Source organism: Camelina sativa, chromosome 2 (assembly GCF_030686135.1).
Source record: "Camelina sativa cultivar CO46 ecotype springtype chromosome 2, ASM3068613v1".
In the NCBI taxonomy this organism is placed as follows: domain Eukaryota; kingdom Viridiplantae; phylum Streptophyta; class Magnoliopsida; order Brassicales; family Brassicaceae; genus Camelina; species Camelina sativa.
In genome coordinates, this window is record NC_141881.1 from 26,423,631 (window position 1) to 26,448,648 (window position 25,018).

The following is a 25,018-nucleotide window of genomic DNA, read 5'->3' on the forward strand; positions in this document are numbered from 1 at the left end:
CTAGATTTTGGCAAAAAAAAGTTCCAAAATAACACACCAGTGTCCAACAAATGGGGTAAACCTAAACCAATGGACCCGAAGCCAAACAGTGAAATGGGTGAATGAGATCATATAAGCAATCACCATTTACCAGATTGAACAACAATGAAAAGAGATTTACTTATGAAACGAACATGATTGCATAATAAAAAGGAGATGAAACCAGAAACAAACATATATTTCTGACATTACATTATAGTCTTAGCGCTGGAAGTTCAATCTAAGATTTGAAAACAGAGAAAAAACCAAAAATCGAGATAGAGAAGTTCAAAAAGCTAAACGAGTTTTGTTGTTGTCTCTTAACCAAAGAGATCAAATCCAAAGTCACCCTCTTCCTCCTCAGACTCTTCCTTCTTCTTCTCTTCCTCCTTTGCAGCTGCGGCAGACTCACCTCCACCGCCACCTCCTGCTGCTGCACCTCCTCCGGCAGCAAATCCTCCACCACCACCACCACCGATGATCACCTACTCAGATATAAAACATGTTCTTATCAACACAAAAGGATCCAAAACGCATTTCAGAATCAAAATTTGTACTAAGCATTTTCAACAATGCAGTAATCATAACAAGTAGATACTAAAATCAAAGCCAAAATCAGAAAGTAATGGATCTAAGTATACCGATTCTATCACAAAGTCCGATCAAATGGTCAGAAACAAATTACGATTGAATTAGATTTAGTGATCTTAATCTCGAAATGAGAGCCTAAACCAAAACATATAGCTATATACATTCTCGTTCATATCTTCGACTAAATCTAAGAATCGATCCAGCAATCGAACATATATAGGAGGGGGAAGAGGGGGAAGAGGAGATGATTGATGAACCTGGAAGACGGCGGAGGTAGGGGAGACAAGAGAGAAAGAAGACTGAACGCCGCCAGATGAATCGGCGGAGAGAGCAGCCTGAACAAGTTTGCGCTGTAGAGAGTAAGTGCAAGAAGCGGAGCCTTCAAGCTCTCCTTCGTGTTGCTTTGCGGTCCATTCTCCGCCTTTGCTTTTGCAAACGAAAGTGAAAACTCCCATCTCTGTCTCTTTCTTCAAACGGCGGCGAGATTTCTCAACTGTGAAATGGTTTTAGTCTCACGGCCCCCCCAAAAAAATGCGTAGTTATGTTTATATATGATTTTATTTCACGACGCAGTGTGAGATGAAAACCTAAGAACCCTAGAATACTGACCAGGCTTTAGTAAATGGGCCCTATACAAAGCCCATTAAAAACTCTTCTTTTTTTCTTTTTCTTTTTTAAATTTGGGTTGTGTTATAGACTTATCCTACTATATTAATTGGGAAGTACAAATATAAAACTAACCTTAAAATGGATAAAAAATTACATTCAATTGCCATTAGAAAATTTTAATTAAGCTTAACTAATTAATTTAAATAAATATAATTAATTAAAAAAATAAAAAACACTTACAGATCAAATAGAAAAAAATCTAGAAAAAAAATATTTTCTCTCTCTAATAAATTATGGACGAAATTACTAAATAATTTTTTTTTAAAAATATAAACCAATCAGAATTTTAAAAACTAAGTTTTTATATCCAAATATACAATATAATTATTTTTAATAACTAAATTTCGAAAATTTTGTTAAGATTTCAAATTATGATTCTCCTATCATCTTTATTTTATTTTATATACAAATTGTTTGGAATTTTCATATAATAGTTATGATTAATAAAGTGCAGAATTTTTTCTGCATATGTTGTGATTTGAATTTTTTAAAACGAAGATATATTAATCAATCTATGAAAAATATATGTTTTAATTTCTATATTGGCAGGTTGGTAAAACTAAATTTATATAGATGATAAATTAATAATTTTTATTTTCTCACAATTATAATATTAAAATTACTACTTTATATTTCACAAAATAATGATGCAAATACAACAAACAAACAATATAAAACTGTAATATACGTCAAAAATAAAATACTATAATATTCCAAAATACTTAGTATTCAGATAGACTAAAAGATTTACAGAAAAATTAAAAATAAATATTATCTCAAACAAAATAACTTTTTTAAAAATATATAACAATAACTTTTATTGTATATTATAAATTTTTTTAAAAATGTTGACCCGTGCTTAAAGCACGGGGTATCTTCTAGTAGTATAGTAGCTCAGCTGTAACTCAAAAACATGCATGCCTCAACTTTGAAAAATGATAAAGAGTACTACATTCTCAATTTCTCATAGAGCAAAGTACAAAGGAGATGAAGAAGCTCGTTTTGCAATTGCATCATCACTAAAGTTTGCTTGTCTCTCATTGAAGCTAAAAAAAAGGTTTCTTCTTCTCTCATGGAACAAAATATCTTCAAACTCAAAATTGTATGAACATGTTATATTGACTATAAGAGGGTTGTAGCTTTTGCGTCAAAGTATGATTGGAATCGAGAAGGATATGCCTTGGCTCCAAACCATATAAATATTTCGTATTTCATCTCTTAGAACCAAACATATCCCACAGATTTCATTTCACAGTTGGTTGGAACTGTCAACTGTATATGATTTTCAAAGCTTCTCTCTGCATTTATATCAAGGAAATTGAGTTACACAAGCTTTTCATGAGAGCTATATGCCTTACATTTGAATTTATTTACTTAACAGAGTCCCTCATAGCTTTCTCTATTGTATGATGAACTTCAACTTGTGTAATTGTCAAGCAGAGGTCATTTCTTGTATTGTGGGGTTGTTTTTAGTGTTTCTGTTTAACATGAGTTGAGACAAATTAAACTTTTCTTTTTGTTATATGCAGTTAGACATATATATTGTTTTTTGACAATCACAGTTAGACATATATTCGAGTATTATTAGCTTTATGTGAAGCGGAGTAAATATTTAATTTAATCATAGGATTAAAATCAACAAAACTTCCTCAAAAATGGAGGGGAATCAACAGTTATGTGGTAGATTTGCTCTTATGCAGAGCCTTATTAGTTATTACCTACCAACTTTTACAGTTTGGGTTTGAAACAGCAGAAGCAAAAGCGAAGAGAAGAGAAGAGGTCAGAGCTTTATGCCAGAGTGAATGGCGACAACTCCACCAACAAGGTTCTCGTACTCCACCTTCTCAAATCCTGCGTCTGCGATCATCGAAGCAAATTTCTCCTGCACTCATTTCATACATCTGGTGATTACAAAACATGCCTAAAACTAAAAACGTCTTATAGACCAGACATTACCTGATCACACACGATGCTCATATAATCATGGCTATCATAACTTAACACTGATCTTTTTACTGGAATCTGACAGAACCTTTAGCTATAGTATTGATAATGGTAAGTTGTTACTAATGGTTTTGAAGAAGCCCACAAATTAAAACTTAAAAGTTATCTTCTAACACAACCTTTAACTAAAGATTTGAGCATGGCATGTTATTACTAATGTTCTTGAAGAAACCAACAAGTTAAAACATCATATGATGACTACACCATTTTTATACAAGTCTTCCACGCCGCGCAGAAAAATCACGAAAACACAGGAAAACTAAGCTCAAAACTGTGTAATTATACGATATTTTCAAGAAAGGTAACAAAAGGGTGAATGTTTGAACCTGAGGGGGAAACCGACGAATGCTCTCAACCAAGTACTGATAAGATTCCCTGTCCCCGGCGATTAGTTCCCCTATGTGTGGGATGACCTGGAAAGAATACAAATCGTATCTGCAACACAAGAAACAAAGTGAGATTATCAAAGAAATAAAAAAGACTTCAGTACTTACTTCCACAACATCGAAACTTACAGATTTTTGAAAATCGGAATGTCTACATGGCTAAGCTCAAGGCACAAGAATCTTCCACCCCGTTTTAGTACCCTAACAGTGTGAAGAGTTTTACAAGATTATACACAAACGCTGTAACAGGAAAATACACCTGAATCGAAGAGGGTGCAATTATTTGTAGTAGGTACCTATAAGCCTCAGCTAGAGCCTTTTCAATGTGTGTGACATTCCGTATTCCAAATGCAATAGTGTAACCATCCATTGAATTATCATCGAAACTCAAGGCTTCTGCATTTCCTTCAACCCATACGAGCGACTTGTTATCCCTTAGACCTGTTCAAGATAGCAAAGGAAGCCTGAGCTCACATATATATAGAAAAACTATAAAGGAAAAAAAAAGAGGATACAAAATTTGATGCACAAAGAATTCTGATGTCTCACCTCTCTCAGCAGCTCGTTGTTTCCCAACGTTTAACATGTTAGGATTAATGTCACAAACGTATATCTGAGTCTCTTCAAGAGAAGCCTCATCAACTTTCTGCAATGCTCTTCGTTTGACACTGTATATAGCATCGTAGATCCTAAACGCAACATCACCTGCGTATTACAACCAATATCTATGACAAAAAGTTTCTATGATATATGGATTCGTGATCAGAGACAGTAAAAATTCTATGTTTAATTGTTTCGACTAACCTGTTCCACCGGCCACATCAAGATGCTTCATCCCTGCAAATGGACTCAGCTTCCCAACGAGTCTGAAATCACAACACCACAGAATGTGTTAATTTTGCACAAGAGCAATTCATAACACCTGTGATAAAAGTATCACAGAGTCTAACCTTTCCTTCCATAGCCTATGCAAGCCACCACTCATCACATCATTCATAATATCATAACTCGAAGCTACATTAGTGAAAACGTTACCAACCAATTTGCTTTTATCTTCTTCCTTAACTTCTTGAAACCCTGAAAAATCAAAAACCGTCAAATTTAAACTCCCACTGTAAAGATCAAAGAGAGATCACAATATAGAATAACCAAATCAAGAGAAAAAAAGGATAGATCTTTAAAAGAGTAGTGATACCGAAACTTGTGGCATGAGAATGAAGCGAAGCAACAAAGGAACGGTGATTCAAAATCCTGCTCCCGAGCCTCCTGCTTACTGATCGAAGTGCCATAGCTCCTTATATAGAATTACAAATTACAGTCTTCTACTCCAAATTCTGTTCCTACAACCAAATCCCACAAAATTAAAACAGATAAGCTGTCGAACTGATTCTATGAATGCACCGAGTCACCGGAAAGAGAACCGAAACCCTAATTTGAAATTTATCAAATTAAGCTCGAGCAAGAACGTTCTTAAACTCCAGAATGAAGGGAGATCTTTAACAAAGAAATAAGTATATGGGACTCACAAGCTCCGAGATCGAGAGTGGTGTATAAATTACACGTGTTGTTCTTGTAGGACACGTCGGTGCCGGGAACCGACCAGAGTTTTTTGTTTTGACGGAGGAAGAAAGAAGGAACGGTGAGTTTTGTTATTGGCTCTCGTCTCTCCACCTCTACAAAGGAACAGATTGGGCCCTTATAATATATAGTATAAATAGGCCCATTATGCTATAGTCCCGGTTCATATTAAATTCGAGTTGGTTTGCTAAACCGATAATAAATTGAATTAAGAGTGGGTCTAGTTTTAAAACTACTCATCGGGAAAGTAGAAACCATGATCGGAACATATTAGAACCCTAGTTCGAAGTTTTAAGAGAGGTAAACAAAAATCGAACAATCGAGTGAGAATGAGAATGAGGAGAATAGAATCTGGTGAGACTCGGAATCCACTTGCGCGAAAACCGCCGTTCAAGGCTACGGTTATGGACGGAGAATTGTTTTGGTTCCGCGAACGAGGAAGACGAGATCGTAGGAGCAAAAAGATGAAAGAGAGAAAGAGATTAGAGATATAATAAACTCACCTGCGACTGCGACTTCGGTAAGGAAACAAACTCGTTAGTGCATTTTGTTAATTGAGCTCACGATTAATTTTTTTTTTTTTAATATACTTTTTAAAAAAATTCAAAGAGAAATAAACATTTCAATCTATAAATTTTTGTTTATTTTTTAAAAGATTAATAATAAATATTGGATTAAAATTTAATTATTTATCTCTCTGAATTTGCGAATTTTTCGAAGTGAGAAACCTGAAAAAGCGGGAAGAAGTCTTCACCACAAAGTTCGTTTTTTATTTTCTCGGATCATCACATTTTTCATTTTCCTTTTTACCATTTTTTCTTCTTTCTCACAAACTAAACTATGATCGCAGCATTATACGTTTTTCTTCTTTGATCTGTTAAAAAAAGGTATCAGCTTCAGCCTTCATGCATGTGTTCTTCTTATGTACTTCTTATATTCGTCCAGCTCGTTTTCCTCTCATCACATAAGACTTTGTTGTTTTCATTTTTGTGATTTATATGTGCCTCTGATTCAAATCTTGATGAATTCCATCTCTGGTATGAATTTACTTGTTCGTATTGAATTATTTGAACGCGTTTGTGGTGAAGACTTTTTCTTCTTGTTATTGGTTTTTGCTTGCCAAATCTCCTCTGTTCCTGTGGTTTTTTTTGAGGATCAGGGTATCTTTTTATGTTGTAGTTGTTGAGTAGACGGTAGATAATGTTTGCGGTTTACAATGGTTGTTTCAACGATTCTAGTATACATTGGACCATGCATTTCAATAACTTTGTACTTCTTCTTTTCAAGTACATTGTGTAGATCAGATTATCTCGGTTTGTTTGCATTGAGATATTGAGAAGAACCTTTTATGTTTCTCTTTTCTAGAAATCTGCATTTTCAACGTCCTCTGAGTTTGAATTAAAGTGTCGATTCATGGTCATTAACTATATTGGCAGGTTTGGTTTGTTTCTTGGAAATTTAGAAGCTGGGGAGAGTTTAAGCTTTGCACAAAACCAGAATGACGTTTTCCATGAGAGATTTGGATCAGGCTCTCCAAGGAGCTGGCCAGAAATCGTAACCTTCTCACTTTTTGGTGTTTACATTTTTTAAGTCCTTTCTGTAATGTTTTTGATTCATCTCTTCTTTATTTTCGTAAATTGTATTTACAGCGGGATTGAGATATGGCGTATCGAGAACTTCAAACCTGTCACTGTTCCAAATGAGTCCCATGGTAAATTTTACACCGGGGATTCCTATATAGTCTTAAAGGTTGGTAGTCTTTCTTGTTTCTTCCTTGGTTTAATCTTATAGAGTTATATATAGTGTCTAAAACCTTGTTTATCTAACTATCTCATACCAGACCACGGCATCAAAAAGCGGTTCTTTGCATCACGATATCCACTACTGGCTCGGTAAAGATTCCAGTCAGGTAACAGTCTCTTCATGTTCTCGTTTCTCTGTGCATATTTTTCAATGAATCCGATTCATGGTGGTGTGTTGATGAAAACAGGATGAAGCAGGTGCTGTCGCCATCATGACAGTTGAGTTAGATTCAGCTTTAGGTGGGCGTGCTGTTCAGTACCGAGAAGTACAGGGTCACGAAACCGAGAAGTTTCTTTCCTACTTCAAACCTTGCATAATACCTCAAGAAGGTGGAGTTGCGTCCGGGTTCAACCACGTAAAGCCTGAGGAGCATCAGACACGTCTGTACATCTGCAAAGGCAAACATGTCGTTCGTGTAAAAGAGGCAAGTACATTTTATAATGTCCTGTAGTTTCTTTTTCCTCCACTGGTTCTTTATGTGTTTCATCTTCATTTGCATTCTTTTTCTCATTCACAGGTTCCGTTTGTTCGATCGACTCTCAACCACGAAGACGTTTTCATTCTTGATACAGAGTCTAAAATTTTTCAATTCAATGGTTCTAAGTCGAGTATTCAAGAAAGAGCAAAGGCTCTTGAGGTTGTTCAGTACATTAAAGACACTTACCATGATGGAAAGTGTGATATCGCAGCTGTTGGTAATTGAACTAAACCGTCAAAAACCATGGAGGCTAAGATTTTATACCAACTATATTGAGTATAATGTGTTTTTTCCTTTGTTGTAGAGGATGGGAGGATGATGGCTGATGCTGAAGCTGGAGAGTTTTGGGGTTTGTTTGGTGGGTTTGCTCCGCTTCCTAAGAAAGCAGCAGTCGATGATGACGCAACCGCTGAATCTGTTGGGATCAAACTCTTCAGGTGGAACATTTTGATCTTAACAGAATTTTCCTCGTAATTGACCAATTACTGCAACAGATAATGTTCTGACATGACACATGTTTTGGTCTTTCAAGTGTTGAAAAGGGAAAGACAGAACCCGTAGAGGCTGAATCTTTGGAGAAAGAGCTTCTGGACACTAACAAATGTTATATTCTCGATTGCGGTCTTGAAATGTTCGTTTGGAAGGGAAGAAATACTTCAATTGACGAAAGAAAGAACGCAAGTGAAACTGCAGATGTAAATTTCTTCTCATGCACCAAAGCAATAGTTTTTTTTTTATGGGTTTTCTACACTGTTACATTGTCATTTCTTTATTTTTTCAGGAGTTTTTCCGTTCTTCTGAACGGCCAAAATCAAACCTGGTCAGTGTGATGGAAGGGTATGAAACAGTGATGTTCCGATCTAAGTTTGATTCATGGCCGGCTTCAAGTACCATGACTGAGCCCCAGCAAGGCAGGGGCAAAGTCGCAGGTTTAGTATACTAGTACTATCCACATCGATCAAATTGCTCAGAGTTTTAAACTTTCAATTACGAGATACTTACTCTGTTTGTCTTTTCGCCAGCTCTTTTGCAACGGCAAGGAGTTAACGTTGAAGGCCTAGTTAAGACTTCTTCTTCTTCTTCTAAAGATGAACCAAAGCCATACATTGACTGCACAGGAAATCTCCAGGTAGTGAATATGTCTTAGTGTATACCGGCATTTATGTATTCGAATAAGTGAACATAATCAATACATAGTTTTTTTGATACACGTTTGGTGATCGCATGTCTATATCCCTTTTGATAGCTAACTATGAAAGTTTTCAGGTCTGGCGAATCAATCATGAAGAAAAGATCCTTCTCGAAGCAGCGGAGCAGACAAAGTTCTACAGCGGAGATTGTTATATATTCCGGTACTCATATCCCGGAGAAGACAGAGAGGAACATCTAGTGGGTACTTGGTTTGGAAAGCAAAGCATTGAGGTAAACTTCTTTACATACTGTGTAACTTCTTACTCTCTATGTGTGCTAATTGATGATGATTTATATAGGACGACAGAGCATCTGCCATTTCCATGGCAAGCAAGATGGTTGAATCCATGAAGTTTATGCCGGCTCAGGTGCTTCTTCCTGTTTTTTCTTGTTATAGATTTAAAGGTGAATATTCGTTTTGGATACAACTTTATCAGTCTAATTCGGTGCAGGCTCGTATTTACGAGGGAAAGGAACCAGTTCAGTTTTTTGTGATCATGCAAAGCTTCATCACATTCAAGGTCTAATATCTAAGTTTTTTCTTCAGGTTTTATTTCCGTAGGTTTTAAGTAATATATATCACAATCTCTAGAAAAATGTTATCTTCGTCTCAGGGTGGTCTAAGTGATGCTTTCAAAAAGTACATAGCAGAGAACGAAATCCCTGATACTACTTATGATGCAGAAGGTGTTGCGCTGTTTCGGGTTCAAGGTTCTGGACCCGAGAACATGCAAGCCATACAGATAGAAGCAGTATGTTTCTTATAAACCATAATTAAACAGCTTTTATATTGGTAATTCAAATACTTATCTGGTTCCAACAGGTTTCCACAGGATTAAATTCTTCACACTGTTATATATTACATGGCGATTCTACTGTTTTCACTTGGTGTGGCAATCTAACTTCCTCGGACGATCAAGAACTTATGGAGAGAATGTTGGATTTGATTAAGGTAATCAGTTAATGAGCTTTGTTTCTGCATTTCGGAACGTACCTCTCAGATTTCACATATGGTGGAACATCTGATTCTTGGTCTTTTCTGTTTTGTACAGCCAAATGAACCCACTAAGGCACATAAAGAAGGCTCAGAGTCCGAACAGTTTTGGGAAATATTAGGAGGAAAATCAGAATATCCGAGCCAGAAGATCAAAATGGATGGAGAGAGTGATCCTCATCTCTTCTCTTGCACATTCTCAAACGGTAAAACCATTTTACAACATCTGTTCCCGTTCCGGGGTTTTCACTTCAACTTTTAACAATTCAACAAGTATCTGTTCTGAACTTGTATTTGATGGTTTTTCCCGGTTTGATCTTCCGGTGATACTCTGCGGATGTTGCTATCTTTACCAGACGATCTGAAGGTAGGATATGGTTTTCATTTTTATGAGGCGTGATTTATGATATAATCTCACATTTCTGGTTCTGAATTGAGGTTCTTCTTTCTTTCTTTCTATGCCCGTATAGGTTACAGAGATCTTCAACTTCACTCAAGATGATTTGATGACTGAAGATATCTTCATACTTGATTGTCACACTGAGATCTTTGCCTGGGTGGGACAACAGGTTGACCCCAAGAAAAAACCACAAGTTTTAGCCATTGGAGAGGTACTTAAAGATCCATTCATCAACTAGATTAACGTACAAAACTGCGTACTAGTTCTTATAGATCCTTGGCTTCATTGTCTTCCCCAACAGAAATTCATCAAGCATGATTTCCTCTTAGAGAATCTAGCAAGCGAAACACCGATATATATTGTAACGGAAGGAAATGAACCTCCATTTTTCACTCGGTTTTTCACCTGGGACTCTTCTAAATCTGCTGTAAGTGAAACTTCTCTCTCTCTCTCTTTCTCTCCCTACTTGCTTCAAATTCGCTCCTCGGAATCTAACTCGTACTAAGTGATAAAACTGCTTCTTGCAGATGCATGGAGACTCTTTCCAGAGAAAGCTTGCGATCCTGACAAACAAAGGAAAACCGCTTCTAAATGTAAAAGCTTTTAACTCATTTGTTTAAATCAATCTTGATTCTATTTTGATCTTTGTGTCCTTTCTTTGCTCAGAAACCTAAAAGGAGAGTCCCTGTATATAGCAGCAGGTCCGCTGTTCCAGACAAATCACAACCTCGGTCCAGAAGTATGACCTTTAGTCCAGACAGGGCCCGCGTGAGGGGACGGTCTCCAGCTTTCAATGCACTTGCAGCAAACTTTGAGAGCGTAAACATAAGAAACCAATCAACTCCACCACCTATGGTTAGCCCAATGATCCGGAAGCTTTACCCGAAATCTCTTGCCCCAGACCTCTCAAAGATGGCTCCTAAATCTGCGGCTATAGCTGCTCGTACAGCGCTTTTTGAAAAATCTCCGCCACCTTCTCAAGAAGCACCTACTAGCCTCAGTTCTGAAGGTCTGAAACAAAAACAAAAACAAAACTTCATATTTGAACCCTAAACTATCAATTTGATGAATAAAGTTGAGATCTTGAGCTCACCCTTTTTTGATCATTTCTGATGTGTGAAGCTACAGACCAAGCAAAACCGACATCAGAGACGAACGAGGAAGAAGCAATGAGCAGCATTCATGAAGATTCAAAAGAAGAAGAAGCAGAAGAAGAGAGCAACCTCCCTACTTTCCCATACGAACGCCTCAAAATCGACTCAGAGGATCCTGTTTCAGATATCGATCTCACTAGAAGAGAGGTCAGAATCCTTAAAACACATATTATTATATAACATTCGTTTTATTGGGTTTGTATTTAAAGAGGTCAGTTTTGGTTTTGTTGCAGGCGTACTTGACATTATCAGAGTTCAAGGAGAAATTTGAGATGACAAAGAATGAGTTTTATAAACTGCCTAAATGGAAACAAAACAAGCTGAAAATGTCTGTTAGTCTCTTCTGAACACTCACTCAGTCTTCTTCTCCCTCATCTTAACCCAAAACCCACCGTAAGTGTTTCGCCTTTATCTCATTTTGGTGCAATCTTACACCTATTGATGATAAGACCGGTTTAAATTTTGTTTATCTCTCTTCCTATTCTCTTTTTGCAGTTTCGAGAAAAAAACACAAAGAGGGCAATCATACATTTAATCTGCAATCTTTTTGAGCTGCTTACAAAATAATCAAATTCAAAATTCGTATATTCTCTATATTTACTTATTATATATACATACAGTATTCAAATTTTCTTAAATTGATACTTAGGATTTTTTATTTGTTTTGTTCTATGATCTCATCAAGATATATGTCTGGCTGTGAGATTCTTTTTCTTTTTTTCCCTGGCCTTGATTTTTCCTCTGTTCCTTTTTTTTTGGGTCAAACCTCTGTTCCTTATTGAATAACCCAATGTAAATTAAATCTTATCTTTAAACATGTTATATATTCTATGGTCCTCATTCGTCAGTAATCTTCCTTAATCCATAATATAAAATAAATAAAAATTGGAAAGTCTACAAAAAAAATAATTAAAAAATAGAATACTAAACATAACGCTGTCGTGAAAGAGAGAACGGTTCTAACAAAAACGGCAACAAAAAAAAAAGGTTTGCAGCAAATCTCCCTTTTTGCCCTCTTTTGCGTGAAGAAGCAGTGAGTGAAGAAGGAAACAAAAAGATAAAGAGAGTGAGAGAAAGGAAAGAGTAGCAACGACGATATATACGGAGAATCTCAGGATCTCGATCCTGTTTTTGGTTTTTCTACTTTCAGTACTCTCCATGGCGGCGACGGAGCGTCATCCTTTTGAGCTCGCTAAAGGCATCAATGGCCTTGATAAGATCATCCTCCGCGAGTCTCGCGGCCGCTCTGCCGAGGTATATATTTCCCTCCCTCTTTCTCTGTTTTCACTGTATAATTGTTTGATCTGTGATGTAGATCGAGATCGATTTCGTAAGTATGAATTATGATTTGTCAATCTCTTTCTTAGATCCTTGAGTTTATTTAGTTGTAGTGTAATTGAGTTATGTAATTGTTTTAGGCAAACGGATGAACCGGATCTGCTTGTTTATTGTCGATGAAGGAGGATGTGTAGTTGTTTAGTGTAATTTATGAATCTGTTGCTGTTTTCACAGAGGTTAATTGATTTTTTTGAGTGTGAGCTTGATATCTATCTTGGTTTCTGGAACGGTTGCAGATATACTTGTATGGTAGTCATGTGACTTCTTGGAAGAATGAGAACGGAGAGGAGTTACTTCATCTCAGTAGCAAGGTACTCCTGATTTATACCAATCTTCAATTGAGTTTCATTGACGAAACGAGACATTTTGTTAATGATTAAATGTTTCCAACTTCGTTAGAGATGATATTTGGTACCTTAAGAAGCACAGTTTGATGATGCTAAATATTTATGTATCTTATGTTGTTTCTCTGGTTGATTGTGTCTCTATAATGCAAAAGCGAGGTTTGTCTTTTTATCTAGCATGATTGGCTCAAGGAAGTTCATGTAAGATTAGGAAAAATCTTTGTCTAAATTTGGTTATTTACATCGTTCCATAGATATGTAAATGGAAAAGATCTTAACTTCATTTTTTAGCTTAAATTCTTATAGAAGCATGTAAGTGAAAGAATAGACAACATTTTACTTTGAAGTCTAGTAATTTGCTCATATTAGAATAGTCTTTCTTACACGGCTATCTTTGTATGTAAGCTACAAAGTTACAAACAATAGATATCTGAAAACATGTGTTATGCATTGTGCAGGCCATATTCAAGCCCCCGAAACCAATTCGTGGAGGGATTCCACTATGCTTTCCACAAGTAAATGCCCATATTTATTCCTTTGTTTTGTTTCGTTTTAGAGTTCATTATACTGATGAAATACTAATTTTGTGTGTGCAGTTCAGTAACTTTGGTACACTTGAATCACATGGATTTGCTAGAAATAGGATCTGGGAAATTGATGCTAGCCCGCCTCCTTTGCCATCGAATTCTTGTTCTAATGCTTTTGTTGACCTGATCCTAAGGCCAACTGAAGACGATCTGAAGATCTGGCCTCACAAGTAAGATTCCTCAAAAACTCATTCTCTATATTTTCTCAAAACAATTTGCTTGTATTAAACTAAAAATATTTGGTGTGTCCATTTCAGTTTTGAGTACAGGCTGAGGGTAGCCTTGGGGACCGAAGGAGAATTAACTCTGACATCCCGTATCAGAAACACCAACTCTGATGGAAAGCCGTTTACATTCACATTTGCTTATCACACCTATTTCTCTGTCTCAGACATCAGGTAAATCTCATTGCATAAATTTCTTTACTTCTGTCTGAAGAAGATTTGGAGTATTAATAAAGATTTTGTAATATGCTGATATGCATTGGTTTTTCTTGTGTTCAGTGAAGTACGGGTTGAAGGATTGGAAACATTGGATTATCTTGACAACTTAAAGAACAGAGAACGATTTACCGAACAAGGCGATGCAATAACCTTTGAATCTGAAGTAAGTTTTCTATTCCTATCTCCCCTTTCTGAAACATCTTTTGTGTCTAGTATCATCATCACTCATAACAAAACACTTGTTACTGGGTGAAAAACAATAGATTGACAAGATTTATCTAAGCACGCCTACAAAGATTGCCATTTTGGACCATGAGAAAAAGAGGACTTTTGTTATTCGCAAGGACGGGCTTGCTGGCGCTGGTAAGATCCGCATTGAGATCAGAATCTGAGTTTTTTTTTTTTAATATGACTGAATCATTTGGTAATCATCTTTCAGTGGTGTGGAATCCTTGGGATAAGAAATCAAAGACGATCTCTGACTTGGGAGATGAAGACTATAAGCATTTTCTTTGTGTGGAAGCTGCAGCTATCGAGAGACCGATCACATTGAAACCCGGTGAAGAATGGAAGGGAAGACTCGAACTCTCAGCAGTTCCGTCTAGTTACTCCAGTGGACAGCTTGACCCCAAGAAAGTCCTTGAGTGACTCTCTCAAACTCCAAAAACATCATACTTCTCTTCTCTTTAATTGCAGGTAACTTCAGTTTACTCTTGGCCATTTAGATTCTTCTTGAGCACATACAAATCTTTCGTTTTGATTATCATATTCTGTCATTTTTGCGTAATGATGCTTGTTATTGTTATTTTATAGTGTTAATAAAGTTTACATTTGCTTTGTATAAAAACCAAGTGAAGGGAGGAGGAGTTGAAGATCATCGGATATACTATTTAAAGAAACTGAGATTGAATAAAATTGTTGCTTAATGCTTCTTAGTTCTCTTTTGTAACGACAAACATTAACGATTTGAGGATCAAGACAAGAGACTTTGCACCGGAAATTTTCCAATCGTTAAATGTCGGTTAATTATACTTCATGATCAATTCGTTGACTAATACTAGTAATATAGGTTGACTAATCCAACCTTAATTATGACGTTGGGATATGTCTTGAATTTAGATGTTAAGCAAACCAACTAACCCGCCTGGTCTTATTCAACCTCTAACATTTGTGGGTTAAACGTAATGCGGTAATAAAGTTTGCTCGTGACAAAAGATTTTGGATAGGTTGTTCGTATTTGGTTGGTGTAACCGTGTAAGAGTAAAAACTAGTGAAATAAAATGTCATCTCTTAAAAAAGCATGATAAAAACAAAATATATAATACCAACAAATGAAATGAATTCTGACCCAAGTCCTTAAAGTTGAAGATCTCAAGATCTGATCAGGATCTAAGAAACCATATTTTTTTTGGATCTTTAACCTTCAGTACATAGGATCTAAGTGAACATTGATGTCTCTGTCTTGAGTTGATACACCCACTTTGTCTTTTTTTTTTTTTTGTGCACCAAGATTTTATATCATACTAAATCAACCTCCAAGGAGGGAAAGTTACAAAGGGAGGAACCAAAGCTACGACTCCCTGATCCAAAACAAGATCAATAACCGAATAAAAGCAGATAGATTGATAGAACAAGTAATCCTAACACATCGACAATAACTGAAATCGTTGGATCCTTGATCTTGATCCTTGATTACAATAAAGCAGATAAGTGAGAAGACACCTTGGACAACACCACACACATGAGATGAGGTGTTGCACGAGATTGAGTCTACCACAAGGGCAGATAAAACAATCCACAATTGGGCTGCAGCGACAAAGGTGACAGGGCACCAGGCTGACGAGCTAACGAAACTAACAGAGAAAGAAGTCTCTGGGAAGCACCCCTCAATAACAGATGCTGGCCGCACAAAACGATAGCAACAGTTGAAGCACCACAGAAGCAAGTGTGGCGGTTGATTGCTCTTCTCCAAAAACCTGGACAAAGAAGCAGAGGCAAGGTGGAGGATAGAAGTATATCCAGTCCAACCACGGTAATGGATAGAAGTATATCCAAAACACAAAGTTCTTCTAACACCGGCGACACCTAAACAGACCGGTGGCTCCCATTGCAGAAGAAAACAAACCCTGCGACAAGCTCTAAAAGCTCCAACAAAGATCCAAGAAGTATTGGACCAGACCCACCAAGCAAACAACTTCAGGGGCCTCCGCACAAGACCTAACAAGGTCAAGGCACCATCACAACGGCGGAAGAGAGGGGGGAAAACAAGGAACATACCGAAAGGCACCAGCATGAAGAGGCTAGCGGAGGAAGCGGAAATAACGAAACTCCCAAAAAACCTTGAGGGACAGCCAGATCCAGATCCAGATCCGAGAAGGGACCTCGCCACACCGAAGAAAACGCCGGACAGAACACCGGTACACAAATTGGCTCCGGAGACTCCAGTAAGACAAACTCCATACAAGACAGGAGAGGAGGAGCGGCGGAAGTAGCACCGACAAAAGAACCGAAAGGACGGTTTAAAAGAGAACAAAAAACGAGAAGAGATTGGATTTTTCGGGAGGAAAACTAGGCAGTAAAACGTCGGCAGGGTCCGACGCCGGCGAGCAATAGCTACACCGGCGCCGGAGATCGGTTGCCCTCTTGGTGACTCGGAAATGGCGGCTAGAGCGACCTCAGAGAGAGAGAGAAATTTTTCATATTTTTGAGATTTTTATACACCCACTTTGTCTAAATAACAACAAATGAGCATTAACTTCAACATTAGTTTAAGAAAATATTTTATAGACTTATAGTTACAAAAAGTTAATGGGTTGATATGGACATCAATAATTGAAGTGCCATAATAATTGATAGAATAGAAGTAAACTAGTACTAACTCGAGAGATCAAGTACAAGATCAAAAGGACGATAGTAGACCAACGTGGGATATTTTACAATTACATTTACACATCTAACAAAGACACTGTTCTGTGAAAACTAAAAAAAAAAGGGGCATTTTTTTGGATCCACACAAGATTACATCTGGCTCGAACATCAAGAGATTCCCTAACTTTTACATTAAAAATTAATTTAAAAGTTAATATAAAAATAATTAATTAATGGTCGTTTTTTTGTCGTTAATGCTTTTTCATTGGTTACGAAGTCATCATATTCTGAATCCGATTCGTTGTATGTGGGAGCTGAAGTGAAGTTGTCCTTATTAGTTTGGTCATTGTTATTTTACTAAATTAAATATACTCTCCATAGTAAACATTGTACTCATTTAGTACTGCAAATGTAATATCCAAATATGCTTAATTTGTCCTAAGATCAAATTGGGATGAAAACTAAGGTTTTTGATTAGTAAAATCAACAAATCATATTAATAAACAAATATAGTTTAATTATTTATTTTTAAAAATGTAGGATCATTCTCAACATATTAAGGATATCAATTTTTTTTTTTCCAAAATTGTAATTTCAAATTTCGTTTTCGGCTGTACTATATATAATATGTAAAGTACAAAATAATAATCTAATAAAAAAAATGCAGAAAGTATCTAGTAGCTAGTGAAGATAAGCTAAAGCTAAATCTAATAGTCAAGTGACAAGTGGACAAACTTGCACTTGAAAAAAGAAAATTAAAATATAAAAACCACATGAGACATGACGAAGGCCCATTTTTATCTGTTCAGGTATCCGACACGTGGCTTGTAATAAGGATCCACAAATCACTTGAGAAAAAAACCTTAATGATGTCGTAATTATCTGAATTTGTTATTTATTTATCTAAAAATGTTTAATTTTTGTAACTTCATCAGTGAATATGCAAGTCCGATCTTACACTAATCGTCGGCCGGATCTTATAAATATAAAATATTAATACCACCACTACGATTAATAATATTAATCTTAGGCTCTAGCTAAAACTAATACGTGTGTCGGTACGTAAGTAATAATAACACTGAACTGTGTTCGATTTCAATTTGGAAACAAAACTCGTTACTTGAACTCCCAACTTTTGTTCTGACATGTGATGAGTTCGTGAAAGAAAAACAACTGTTGTCAATGATCCTATCCATTCCTAGGATTAGTCACTGTTGGGTTTTGGATTTTCATTTGTTAAAAATATATCGCTCCAATGCTAATAATAACAAAATGTTAAGTATTCTGTATTAATTATTCTGATCGTAAATCATAAATAGTAGTAGTCATCGACTCATCGTTCCTTATGTTATACTACTCTACACAGAAAGAAAAAGAAAAATACTATATAAGAATATGAATGAGGATGTGTGTATAGTCACTATAGTGGGGTAGAACAAAGGACCCATAGTGTACGTTAGAAAGGCTACAACGCGTGCTTACTCTTTCTATTATTAAATTTTTATAAAATCCCAAATCTGTTTTTTTTTAACTCTTTGCTTCCACATGCCGTCACTTCACTTTTAACTTCCCTTGTTATTATTTCTCTTTTTACATTATATATTCACTTATTAATTGATTACTAGTAAATACTGTACTAAATACTTGGTATACTACTATACTATGACCAAATCACCATTTGTTTATTTTCACCGTTTTTACTTCTTTTTTTTTTTTATTAGTTTCATGACATACATATATCATAAAGTCATTATATGACCAATATTTCTACTACTTTTGATTTTGGAAAGCAAAATGTTGTTAAGTCTCGGTCAATCCAAATGCATTTTTCGTGTGCTACTTTATTTATGGTAAACGAATGATTTCTAAGTTATTTAATTTCGAATCTTTCTTTTCTTTTTTTTGGTTGTTGATGTTGATGGCTATGAATTTCTTGTAAGAATATTAGATAATTATTTTAAGTATTACAACAATATAAGTCATATTACGACCAAACAAATTGTTATTCATATATATATATATAGCACCCATATCTTTTGTTATTGGTTTGTTTTTATAATATTGTCTAACATGCGGCGGACAAAAAAAATGATATGATTTTCTCTGATCCATTATTTTTCATTAATTCACGTATAATACAATCAGAATTGTTAGGTAAAGCTAATACTATGAGTTAGTATTTAACAAACCAAAAAAAGCTGAAAAGGAGGTTAAGAAAAGTAATGAATACTATAGTATAACACATTTATTTGCAACGAATATAAATTATTTACATACAAAACATTGCAAGTATTGATCATCGGTCTATATATATAAACTAAAAAGAATCAACAACAATAATTTATGTGATGTAGTACGCATACGAAATTTAGATGTTGACCTCCAGATTCAAACTTTGGAACTCTAAAAACAATCTGATTTTATAGTATTAACTTAAGCCAAGGAAAACAATTATCGTGTCGGTAAATTAGTGCTAAGTATTGTACTTGAGATCATATCGGTTTGAGTTAATTATTCTAAATTACTCCTTGCTTCTCGTCTCACATGGCCCCCGCCTAATCCAGCCAACTCTTCTTGTTCTCTACAATAATTAGATTATATAGTTTCTTACTATTTTTACCAATTTAATAACATACGCATGCATCCGCGGAAGGAATCATTTGATTTTTCTATTACAATATATTTGGGAATTATAATATTGTCCGCAGATCAATATGTATAGTTTTCTTAATCGTTTGAATTGTTTAATATTGATATACACTAATCTTTTTGGGATCTGGGTTTAAGGACGGTAATAGCAAACCACGATCGATGAGATTTGTTTCTTAATGCACCGGCAATTAGTTGAAAGATTGGTTAGATCTGTGAACTCTATCATTAAAAATTTAATTATACAGTATATTTTCACTTATCCGATTGCTATTAATTAGGTTTCACTTAAAACATATTTTAGCATCGTTACTCGTTTAGCCATATACTATAATAATGTATTGGTGAGCATGCGACAAAAACATATATTAGTAAATATTGTATACTAATTCAAGCATAATTACGATTCGTCGGTGCGTAGTCGAAGCCCCATGTTAGCACCAGATTTCTTTGAGAGGAGAAAACGAAACAAGTAGAAGACAAGCAACATTACATATCTAAATATTTCTTCAAGTTATTATGAAACTTAAAAATGCCACTTAAATCATGTGCTGACAATTAATTTCTTTTAAAAAAGGTTGTTATATAATTTGGAATTTTATGAAGAAACTTAAACTATATTCCTCTTTCGTCATTGACCATAACGTTTAAAACAAAAAACGAATCATTTTTATATATCAACTTTAAGTTGTTAACGATTAATAATTTAGATTACTAAATGGTAATCTAAGGACGACTCATCGGTTACCGATCAGTCTTAAATTTGTATGCAACATGACGTGCATATCTTTGTGGACGCAATTTAATCACCAACCTAAACGTCTTTGTTGTTGTTTCACCCAATTCAATTTTGAAAACGACAAAGTCTAAATTAAAGTGTTATTCAGTCAATCAGTCTATAAAATTGCTATAACAAGTGATATAGTACTATAAGAGGATCTATCTCATGAAACTTGGTGTCAGATAAAATCGATAATCATGGGATTTTTGGGTATGGTTGGATAACACCCAGTACGGATGATGATGATGATGATGATGATGATGGAGAATACATACGTTTTAATATACAAATTGATAAAAAGAATTATGTGTAGAAAGGGGGAATCATTTGAATTTCTAAAAATAATACAGAAAACAAAAACGCCATTATTTTGTTACATGATAAAAGATAGAAGCTTTGTCTTCAATTGGTTGTTAATATAATACTTTTTAATATGGTTATACATGCATATCTTGATCATGTCCAGTGAGGACTTGTCTGGAATATATTGGCTAAAAAAATCACATTTTTTTTGTTCATCATTTGTCCAAATCCTCTTGATCTTCTCAATTTTATATTATATCAACACATCCAATTATCTCACACTCCCACTTACTTATATTAAAAAATAATATATACATAATATACAGAATCTACTATCATAAGACTTAGGATTTAACATGTTATCAATAATACCTTAATATATGTACACTCTTAACATGATAACTTATCTATATTTTGAGTTAAAACTACAACATGGTGAAGATTTCCCTTATTTCACATAGTGGCATTTGTATATAATACCCAATATTTATATAAAAATACATATTATTGTTTAAATCCACAATATATTTATATAAAATGCAGTTATTGTTTTGTATGTCTGTTAGAGAGAGAACAATTAGATGGACATAAAAAGCTAAGCATATGAAAACTCTCAGCTTTTTCCTTGCCTCCTTCCTTCACAAATATCACCAGCCTGTCAAAATTTAGCCTTTTAAAACTATTTAACTTCCATCTTTATATATTATTTGTTTATTAATCCTTATTTAGTTTAAGCATTTCCTTAGCTGTGAATTCCCATTATACCTCTCTCATTCTCTCTCCCTCTCCCCCTCTCTCTCTGTATCTCTCTATCTCTTCTTCCACAGAGCTTTTATTCCAATACTGATTGTTGAAAAAATTCTGTAGTGATCTCTCATCAGCTTTTGGATTATTTTTTTGTGTTATGCTTTGGAGCAAGTTGGTAGATAAAGCATATATAGTAGTTAAGGTAAGTGTGAGTCTTATGTGAGTTTTTGTGGCATGAGCATAGAACATGTGATCAATGAGCTTCTTTGGAGAGAATCACAGCTCGGCCACTCTTCTTTTCAGGTAATTTCTATATAAATTTTATTTCTATGGGTGTTTTTCTGATTTACTTGATAAAGGTGATGAACTATATATAGAAAGGTTTGCTATATATGTATGTTTGTGTTTTTTGTATGTCCATGAATCAATATACCAACTGTAATGAATCAGATTCTGTATAAATGGGTGTGTACCAAAAAAAGGGTCATACATTGGGTTCTCAAGTTGGTTTAACTTTTCAATACCTCCGTGAAGAAGAATATAGTTAACAATCAAATTGTGATAGCGAAATAGATATTTTGTTTACATATATTTGCGTGCGCATGTATACACATACATATATAGTATTATTTTTTTATAACATGAATCGTCGTTATCTTTTAGCCAAATTATTGTCCTTGTCTTATCCTATTGGGTATCTGATTTGGTTCTCTACAAATATAGATACATAGACATGATCTTCTCATGTCTTCATGTCCTTGCAAGCGTGTGTATATACATGTGTCATATAAAAATATTATTTGTTTATATGATTTATGTGTAGACAACTTTTTTAAAATCATCCCAGCAAACAAGGTTAAGTGGAAATTTAGGTGATACAGTCCTCTTCACATGAATACTAGAACATAATGAACGATGTGACCAATCTATATATATTACATTATGGCTACAAATTCCTATTATTTTATTTAAATAGACAAAAACTTAGGTGATACAGTCTTCTTGGCATGATCATCAATCTAGACTACATAGTAAAAATTCCTATTTGTTGATATTAAATTGAAAGCTCGACTAGTGTTTTTTGTTCCCTTTTTTTCCCCATGTCTCTATCTATTTTATTTTTAATCATTTTTTCATATTCAAAAGACTCATGCTTATCCAAAAAAAAAAAAAAGGAAAACAAAAAATATCAACAACTTGCTCTTTTTTTTCCTTCGTCCTTCGAAATCTTCACCACATATTTTCTATTTTTTTTTTTTGCAATTTTACAATGCGAATCATTCTATTTTAAACTTTAGTAGTGAAAATGATATTATTGTACTATATATCGCACCAATTATTTTACCGATTTTAAAATATAAAGTATTATATACAAATAACTTATTCCGTAAGATTAGATTTTTCACATAAACGGTTTTTAGAGATAATGAGTACTATACAACAAATGATAATTAGAAATTTTTGCATTGGTCATGCAAGTAAATAAATGGGAAATCAGTTTTCATTAAAGAAACTAATTTTGTACGATTAACTTATTGGTAGGACAAGCTGTGTCTAATGTTATTCATGATGGCACTACTTAGATACTGACATGTGAAGTATTCAGCTCGGTTTAAATGTATTATTTGTTCAAACTTCAAAGTTTATAATATTACATTTGAAATAACGTATGAATTATATCACTTATTTTTGTTTTGAATGAGTAAATTAGGTAACAAACAAACAAAAAAATTGTTTATGCATTTTCAATTCAAAAATTAGTAGATCTTCTACTTTTATGATCACTAACAATAAATTTCAAAAAATGAAAACCAATAATTTGTGGTGTATAACTTGTTCTATCCATTGATTTAGTAATGAGAAAGACATTTTGATTCGATTTTTTTTTTTTTTAATACTTGGCTTTGAGACAAAACACCATGAGAGAGAATCTAATCAAATATAAATGTGTGTCCCACTAGTCAACCTTCTTTTGTCTACAAACCCTTCACTTCAAAAACTAGTGGCTTCTGACGATTACTCCATCAAGATCATATCACATGTACACACACACACACACACAATCACATATATACAATCTACGTGTATTAGGGTTTCTTTTTATGTGTTTATCAATCATCAAATGGTTATGAAGTTGTGTGATTCTACGTTTCAGGCATGGGAACAAAGACGGTTGAGCGAATTAGGACGAACCCCCTTGGCTTAAAGAGTGTTGATCGTAGTGGTATCATCAGTTTTGGCGTTAATGGTCGAGGAAAATCGTCAAAGGAGACGTTGACTGACGAAAAAGAAGAGGAACAAGGAGGCGTTTCTGTTATTAGGTCAATGGATAGGTTTCTTGAAAAGCAAAATGCTGAATCGATCAGACATACAATGCAAGCTCAAGAAGATACTTTTAAGCACCAGGTACGTTATACTTGCATATGCATCATTTATATGGATTTGGTGGTTTTGGTTCTGATTTTTGGTGTTTTATAATTGTTTTCAAGTAATCAAACAAAAAGAGTGATTTTTATTATTATTTATTTATGTAAATTTAAATATTAAATCTATGTTTTGCTTTGAGTCTAATTTTCACTTTTGGATCAATTCAGCTTTAGCTTTTCTGTTTTTCAAAAGGATGATCTGTTTAACGAACTAAGAAATGGATGAATTAGCTACTTAGGTTTCTTTCCTTTTCTTTCTTTTACTTAGTTCAGATCAATTATCCATATTACGTATAAATTGATGATTAATAATAAAATAACACATATACACTTAACCTAGATTTATATTGAGTTTATTTTTCTTTTCTTTTTTCGGTCTAATGAAGATATCTTCATTGAAACAACGTAAAATTGATTTTAACAAATGGAGTAGCGAATTAAAGTTTTCATTCATTTTCTTAATTTCAGCTTGGTTTGGACCAATTTAGACTATCACACCAAACATAACAATTTTAACTTGTTGATGAGGATTATACACAAAAGATCCTTGTTTGGCTCTCTCTTTATGCATATAACAAATAAACAAAGTGATAATCGCAGGTACGAGAGCTACATAGAGTATATAATACACAGAAAATGATGATGAATCAACTCAAACATAGAAGCCAATATTGGACTGTTGACAACAACAAAGACCAAACCGGTTCAAGAGAGAGAACCGGAAGTTGTTCAGGCATAGACCTCGAAAATGTGGTTAGAGCAACACAAACAACGACGGATCATATCGAAGAGAGCGAACTAGAATTGACACTGAGCATTGGATTGTCTTCTTCATCAACTACTATGACGACGACGACGAACAAGGACATGGACTACTCGTCGACGACGTCGTTGAGATCATCATCGGATAATTGTAATAATCAGAGCAATAACAATAATAATAACAGTAATAATAATAACCAAGAAAGTAGCGGACCAAACACGCCTATGAGCAGCTCAAGTACGACGTCTTTGGATCGAGAGAAGAAGAGGCCTCATTGGCTTTTTCAAGGACTTAGTATAAACCGAACCTCTTCTTGATTTTTGTTAATTCACTGACCTTTTCTTTTTTTCTTCTTCTTCTCATTTTTCTTTTATTGTATCTGATTTATTATTATTGTTATTACTACCAGATTTACTGTTTTCACTTTTAGCTCTAACTATCTTTCTTCGTTAGCACTGATAAACCATTGACAAAATAAAATTATGTTTGCGTAAGAATCTATA

General features: G+C 34.6%; 5 protein-coding genes and 1 long non-coding RNA gene across 14 annotated transcripts; 3 read left to right on the top strand and 3 right to left on the bottom strand.

The window, feature by feature from the left end:
- Positions 1–196: 196 nt before the first annotated feature.
- LOC147949235 (large ribosomal subunit protein P3y) lies at positions 197–1,117 on the bottom strand. Its single transcript, XM_087490176.1, has 2 exons — positions 867–1,117; positions 197–503 (listed from the first exon to the last, which is right to left on the bottom strand). The coding sequence occupies exons 1-2, from the start codon at positions 1,062–1,064 to the stop codon at positions 339–341; spliced, it is 363 nt and encodes a 120-aa protein (XP_087346302.1). The 5' UTR covers positions 1,065–1,117; the 3' UTR covers positions 197–338.
- Positions 1,118–2,867: 1,750 nt separating this feature from the next.
- LOC104734125 (2-methoxy-6-polyprenyl-1,4-benzoquinol methylase, mitochondrial) lies at positions 2,868–5,495 on the bottom strand. Of its 2 annotated transcripts, none has more exons than XM_010453646.3 (9): positions 5,195–5,495; positions 4,864–5,002; positions 4,619–4,745; positions 4,473–4,534; positions 4,218–4,373; positions 3,965–4,109; positions 3,798–3,869; positions 3,609–3,717; positions 2,868–3,160 (listed from the first exon to the last, which is right to left on the bottom strand). In XM_010453646.3, exons 2-9 carry the CDS (start codon positions 4,955–4,957, stop codon positions 3,059–3,061), a joined length of 867 nt encoding a protein of 288 aa, XP_010451948.1. In that variant the 5' UTR covers positions 4,958–5,002; positions 5,195–5,495; the 3' UTR covers positions 2,868–3,058. The 2 variants fall into 2 exon arrangements, with proteins under 2 accessions (XP_010451948.1, XP_010451940.1); XM_010453638.3 differs by having other exon boundaries at positions 4,864–5,008; positions 5,195–5,353.
- Positions 5,496–5,502: 7 nt separating this feature from the next.
- LOC104734157 (villin-5) lies at positions 5,503–12,081 on the top strand. 6 transcript variants are annotated; one of them, XM_087490028.1, is made up of 24 exons: positions 5,503–5,766; positions 6,683–6,800; positions 6,896–6,995; positions 7,087–7,155; positions 7,237–7,473; positions 7,567–7,744; positions 7,832–7,964; positions 8,060–8,222; positions 8,309–8,456; positions 8,550–8,656; positions 8,794–8,949; positions 9,018–9,086; positions 9,171–9,239; positions 9,333–9,470; positions 9,542–9,670; positions 9,771–9,918; positions 10,069–10,079; positions 10,183–10,323; positions 10,414–10,539; positions 10,640–10,705; positions 10,779–11,121; positions 11,235–11,413; positions 11,500–11,659; positions 11,762–12,081. In XM_087490028.1, exons 2-23 carry the CDS (start codon positions 6,745–6,747, stop codon positions 11,611–11,613), a joined length of 2,880 nt encoding a protein of 959 aa, XP_087346154.1. In that variant the 5' UTR covers positions 5,503–5,766; positions 6,683–6,744; the 3' UTR covers positions 11,614–11,659; positions 11,762–12,081. The 6 variants fall into 6 exon arrangements, 2 of the variants coding, with proteins under 2 accessions (XP_087346154.1, XP_087346158.1); XM_087490032.1 differs by having other exon boundaries at positions 11,241–11,413; XR_015583584.1 differs by lacking the exon at positions 10,069–10,079.
- Positions 9,490–11,651, bottom strand: LOC147949236 (uncharacterized). The gene is made up of 2 exons (XR_015583596.1): positions 11,206–11,651; positions 9,490–11,123 (listed from the first exon to the last, which is right to left on the bottom strand). It is a non-coding gene; the product is annotated as an uncharacterized LOC147949236 (long non-coding RNA).
- Positions 12,010–14,978, top strand: LOC147949237 (putative glucose-6-phosphate 1-epimerase). Of its 3 annotated transcripts, none has more exons than XM_087490039.1 (9): positions 12,010–12,520; positions 12,841–12,915; positions 13,407–13,463; positions 13,545–13,705; positions 13,793–13,933; positions 14,039–14,141; positions 14,242–14,341; positions 14,418–14,674; positions 14,831–14,978. In XM_087490039.1, exons 1-8 carry the CDS (start codon positions 12,425–12,427, stop codon positions 14,624–14,626), a joined length of 942 nt encoding a protein of 313 aa, XP_087346165.1. In that variant the 5' UTR covers positions 12,010–12,424; the 3' UTR covers positions 14,627–14,674; positions 14,831–14,978. The 3 variants fall into 3 exon arrangements, with proteins under 3 accessions (XP_087346165.1, XP_087346172.1, XP_087346168.1); XM_087490046.1 differs by having other exon boundaries at positions 12,126–12,520; positions 14,836–14,978; XM_087490042.1 differs by having other exon boundaries at positions 12,163–12,520; positions 14,792–14,978.
- Positions 14,979–21,034: 6,056 nt separating this feature from the next.
- On the top strand, positions 21,035–24,938 carry LOC147949238 (uncharacterized). The gene is made up of 3 exons (XM_087490184.1): positions 21,035–21,629; positions 23,482–23,732; positions 24,353–24,938. Exons 2-3 carry the CDS (start codon positions 23,484–23,486, stop codon positions 24,830–24,832), a joined length of 729 nt encoding a protein of 242 aa, XP_087346310.1. The 5' UTR covers positions 21,035–21,629; positions 23,482–23,483; the 3' UTR covers positions 24,833–24,938.
- The last annotated feature ends 80 nt before the right edge of the window (positions 24,939–25,018 follow it).

What these genes read in the sequence shown, in the direction of transcription:
- LOC147949238 (XM_087490184.1), top strand. Translation starts at nt 23,484, where the DNA reads ATGGGAACAAAGACGGTTGAGCGAATTAGGACGAACCCCCTTGGCTTA. An exon ending in AAGATACTTTTAAGCACCAG is followed by an intron (nt 23,733 to 24,352) that starts GTACGTTATACT and finishes TGATAATCGCAG; the next exon opens with GTACGAGAGCTACATAGAGT.
- LOC147949237 (XM_087490039.1), top strand. Translation starts at nt 12,425, where the DNA reads ATGGCGGCGACGGAGCGTCATCCTTTTGAGCTCGCTAAAGGCATCAAT. An exon ending in TTCCACTATGCTTTCCACAA is followed by an intron (nt 13,464 to 13,544) that starts GTAAATGCCCAT and finishes TTGTGTGTGCAG; the next exon opens with TTCAGTAACTTTGGTACACT. An exon ending in GGACGGGCTTGCTGGCGCTG is followed by an intron (nt 14,342 to 14,417) that starts GTAAGATCCGCA and finishes ATCATCTTTCAG; the next exon opens with TGGTGTGGAATCCTTGGGAT.
- LOC147949235 (XM_087490176.1), bottom strand. Translation starts at nt 1,064, where the DNA reads ATGGGAGTTTTCACTTTCGTTTGCAAAAGCAAAGGCGGAGAATGGACC. An exon ending in CTACCTCCGCCGTCTTCCAG is followed by an intron (nt 504 to 866) that starts GTTCATCAATCA and finishes ATATCTGAGTAG; the next exon opens with GTGATCATCGGTGGTGGTGG.
- LOC104734125 (XM_010453646.3), bottom strand. Translation starts at nt 4,957, where the DNA reads ATGGCACTTCGATCAGTAAGCAGGAGGCTCGGGAGCAGGATTTTGAAT. An exon ending in CATAGGCTATGGAAGGAAAG is followed by an intron (nt 4,535 to 4,618) that starts GTTAGACTCTGT and finishes TTGTGATTTCAG; the next exon opens with ACTCGTTGGGAAGCTGAGTC. An exon ending in TTCGTCGGTTTCCCCCTCAG is followed by an intron (nt 3,161 to 3,608) that starts GTTCAAACATTC and finishes AAATGAGTGCAG; the next exon opens with GAGAAATTTGCTTCGATGAT.
- LOC104734157 (XM_087490028.1), top strand. Translation starts at nt 6,745, where the DNA reads ATGACGTTTTCCATGAGAGATTTGGATCAGGCTCTCCAAGGAGCTGGC. An exon ending in ATGTCGTTCGTGTAAAAGAG is followed by an intron (nt 7,474 to 7,566) that starts GCAAGTACATTT and finishes TCTCATTCACAG; the next exon opens with GTTCCGTTTGTTCGATCGAC. An exon ending in AAGCCATACAGATAGAAGCA is followed by an intron (nt 9,471 to 9,541) that starts GTATGTTTCTTA and finishes TGGTTCCAACAG; the next exon opens with GTTTCCACAGGATTAAATTC.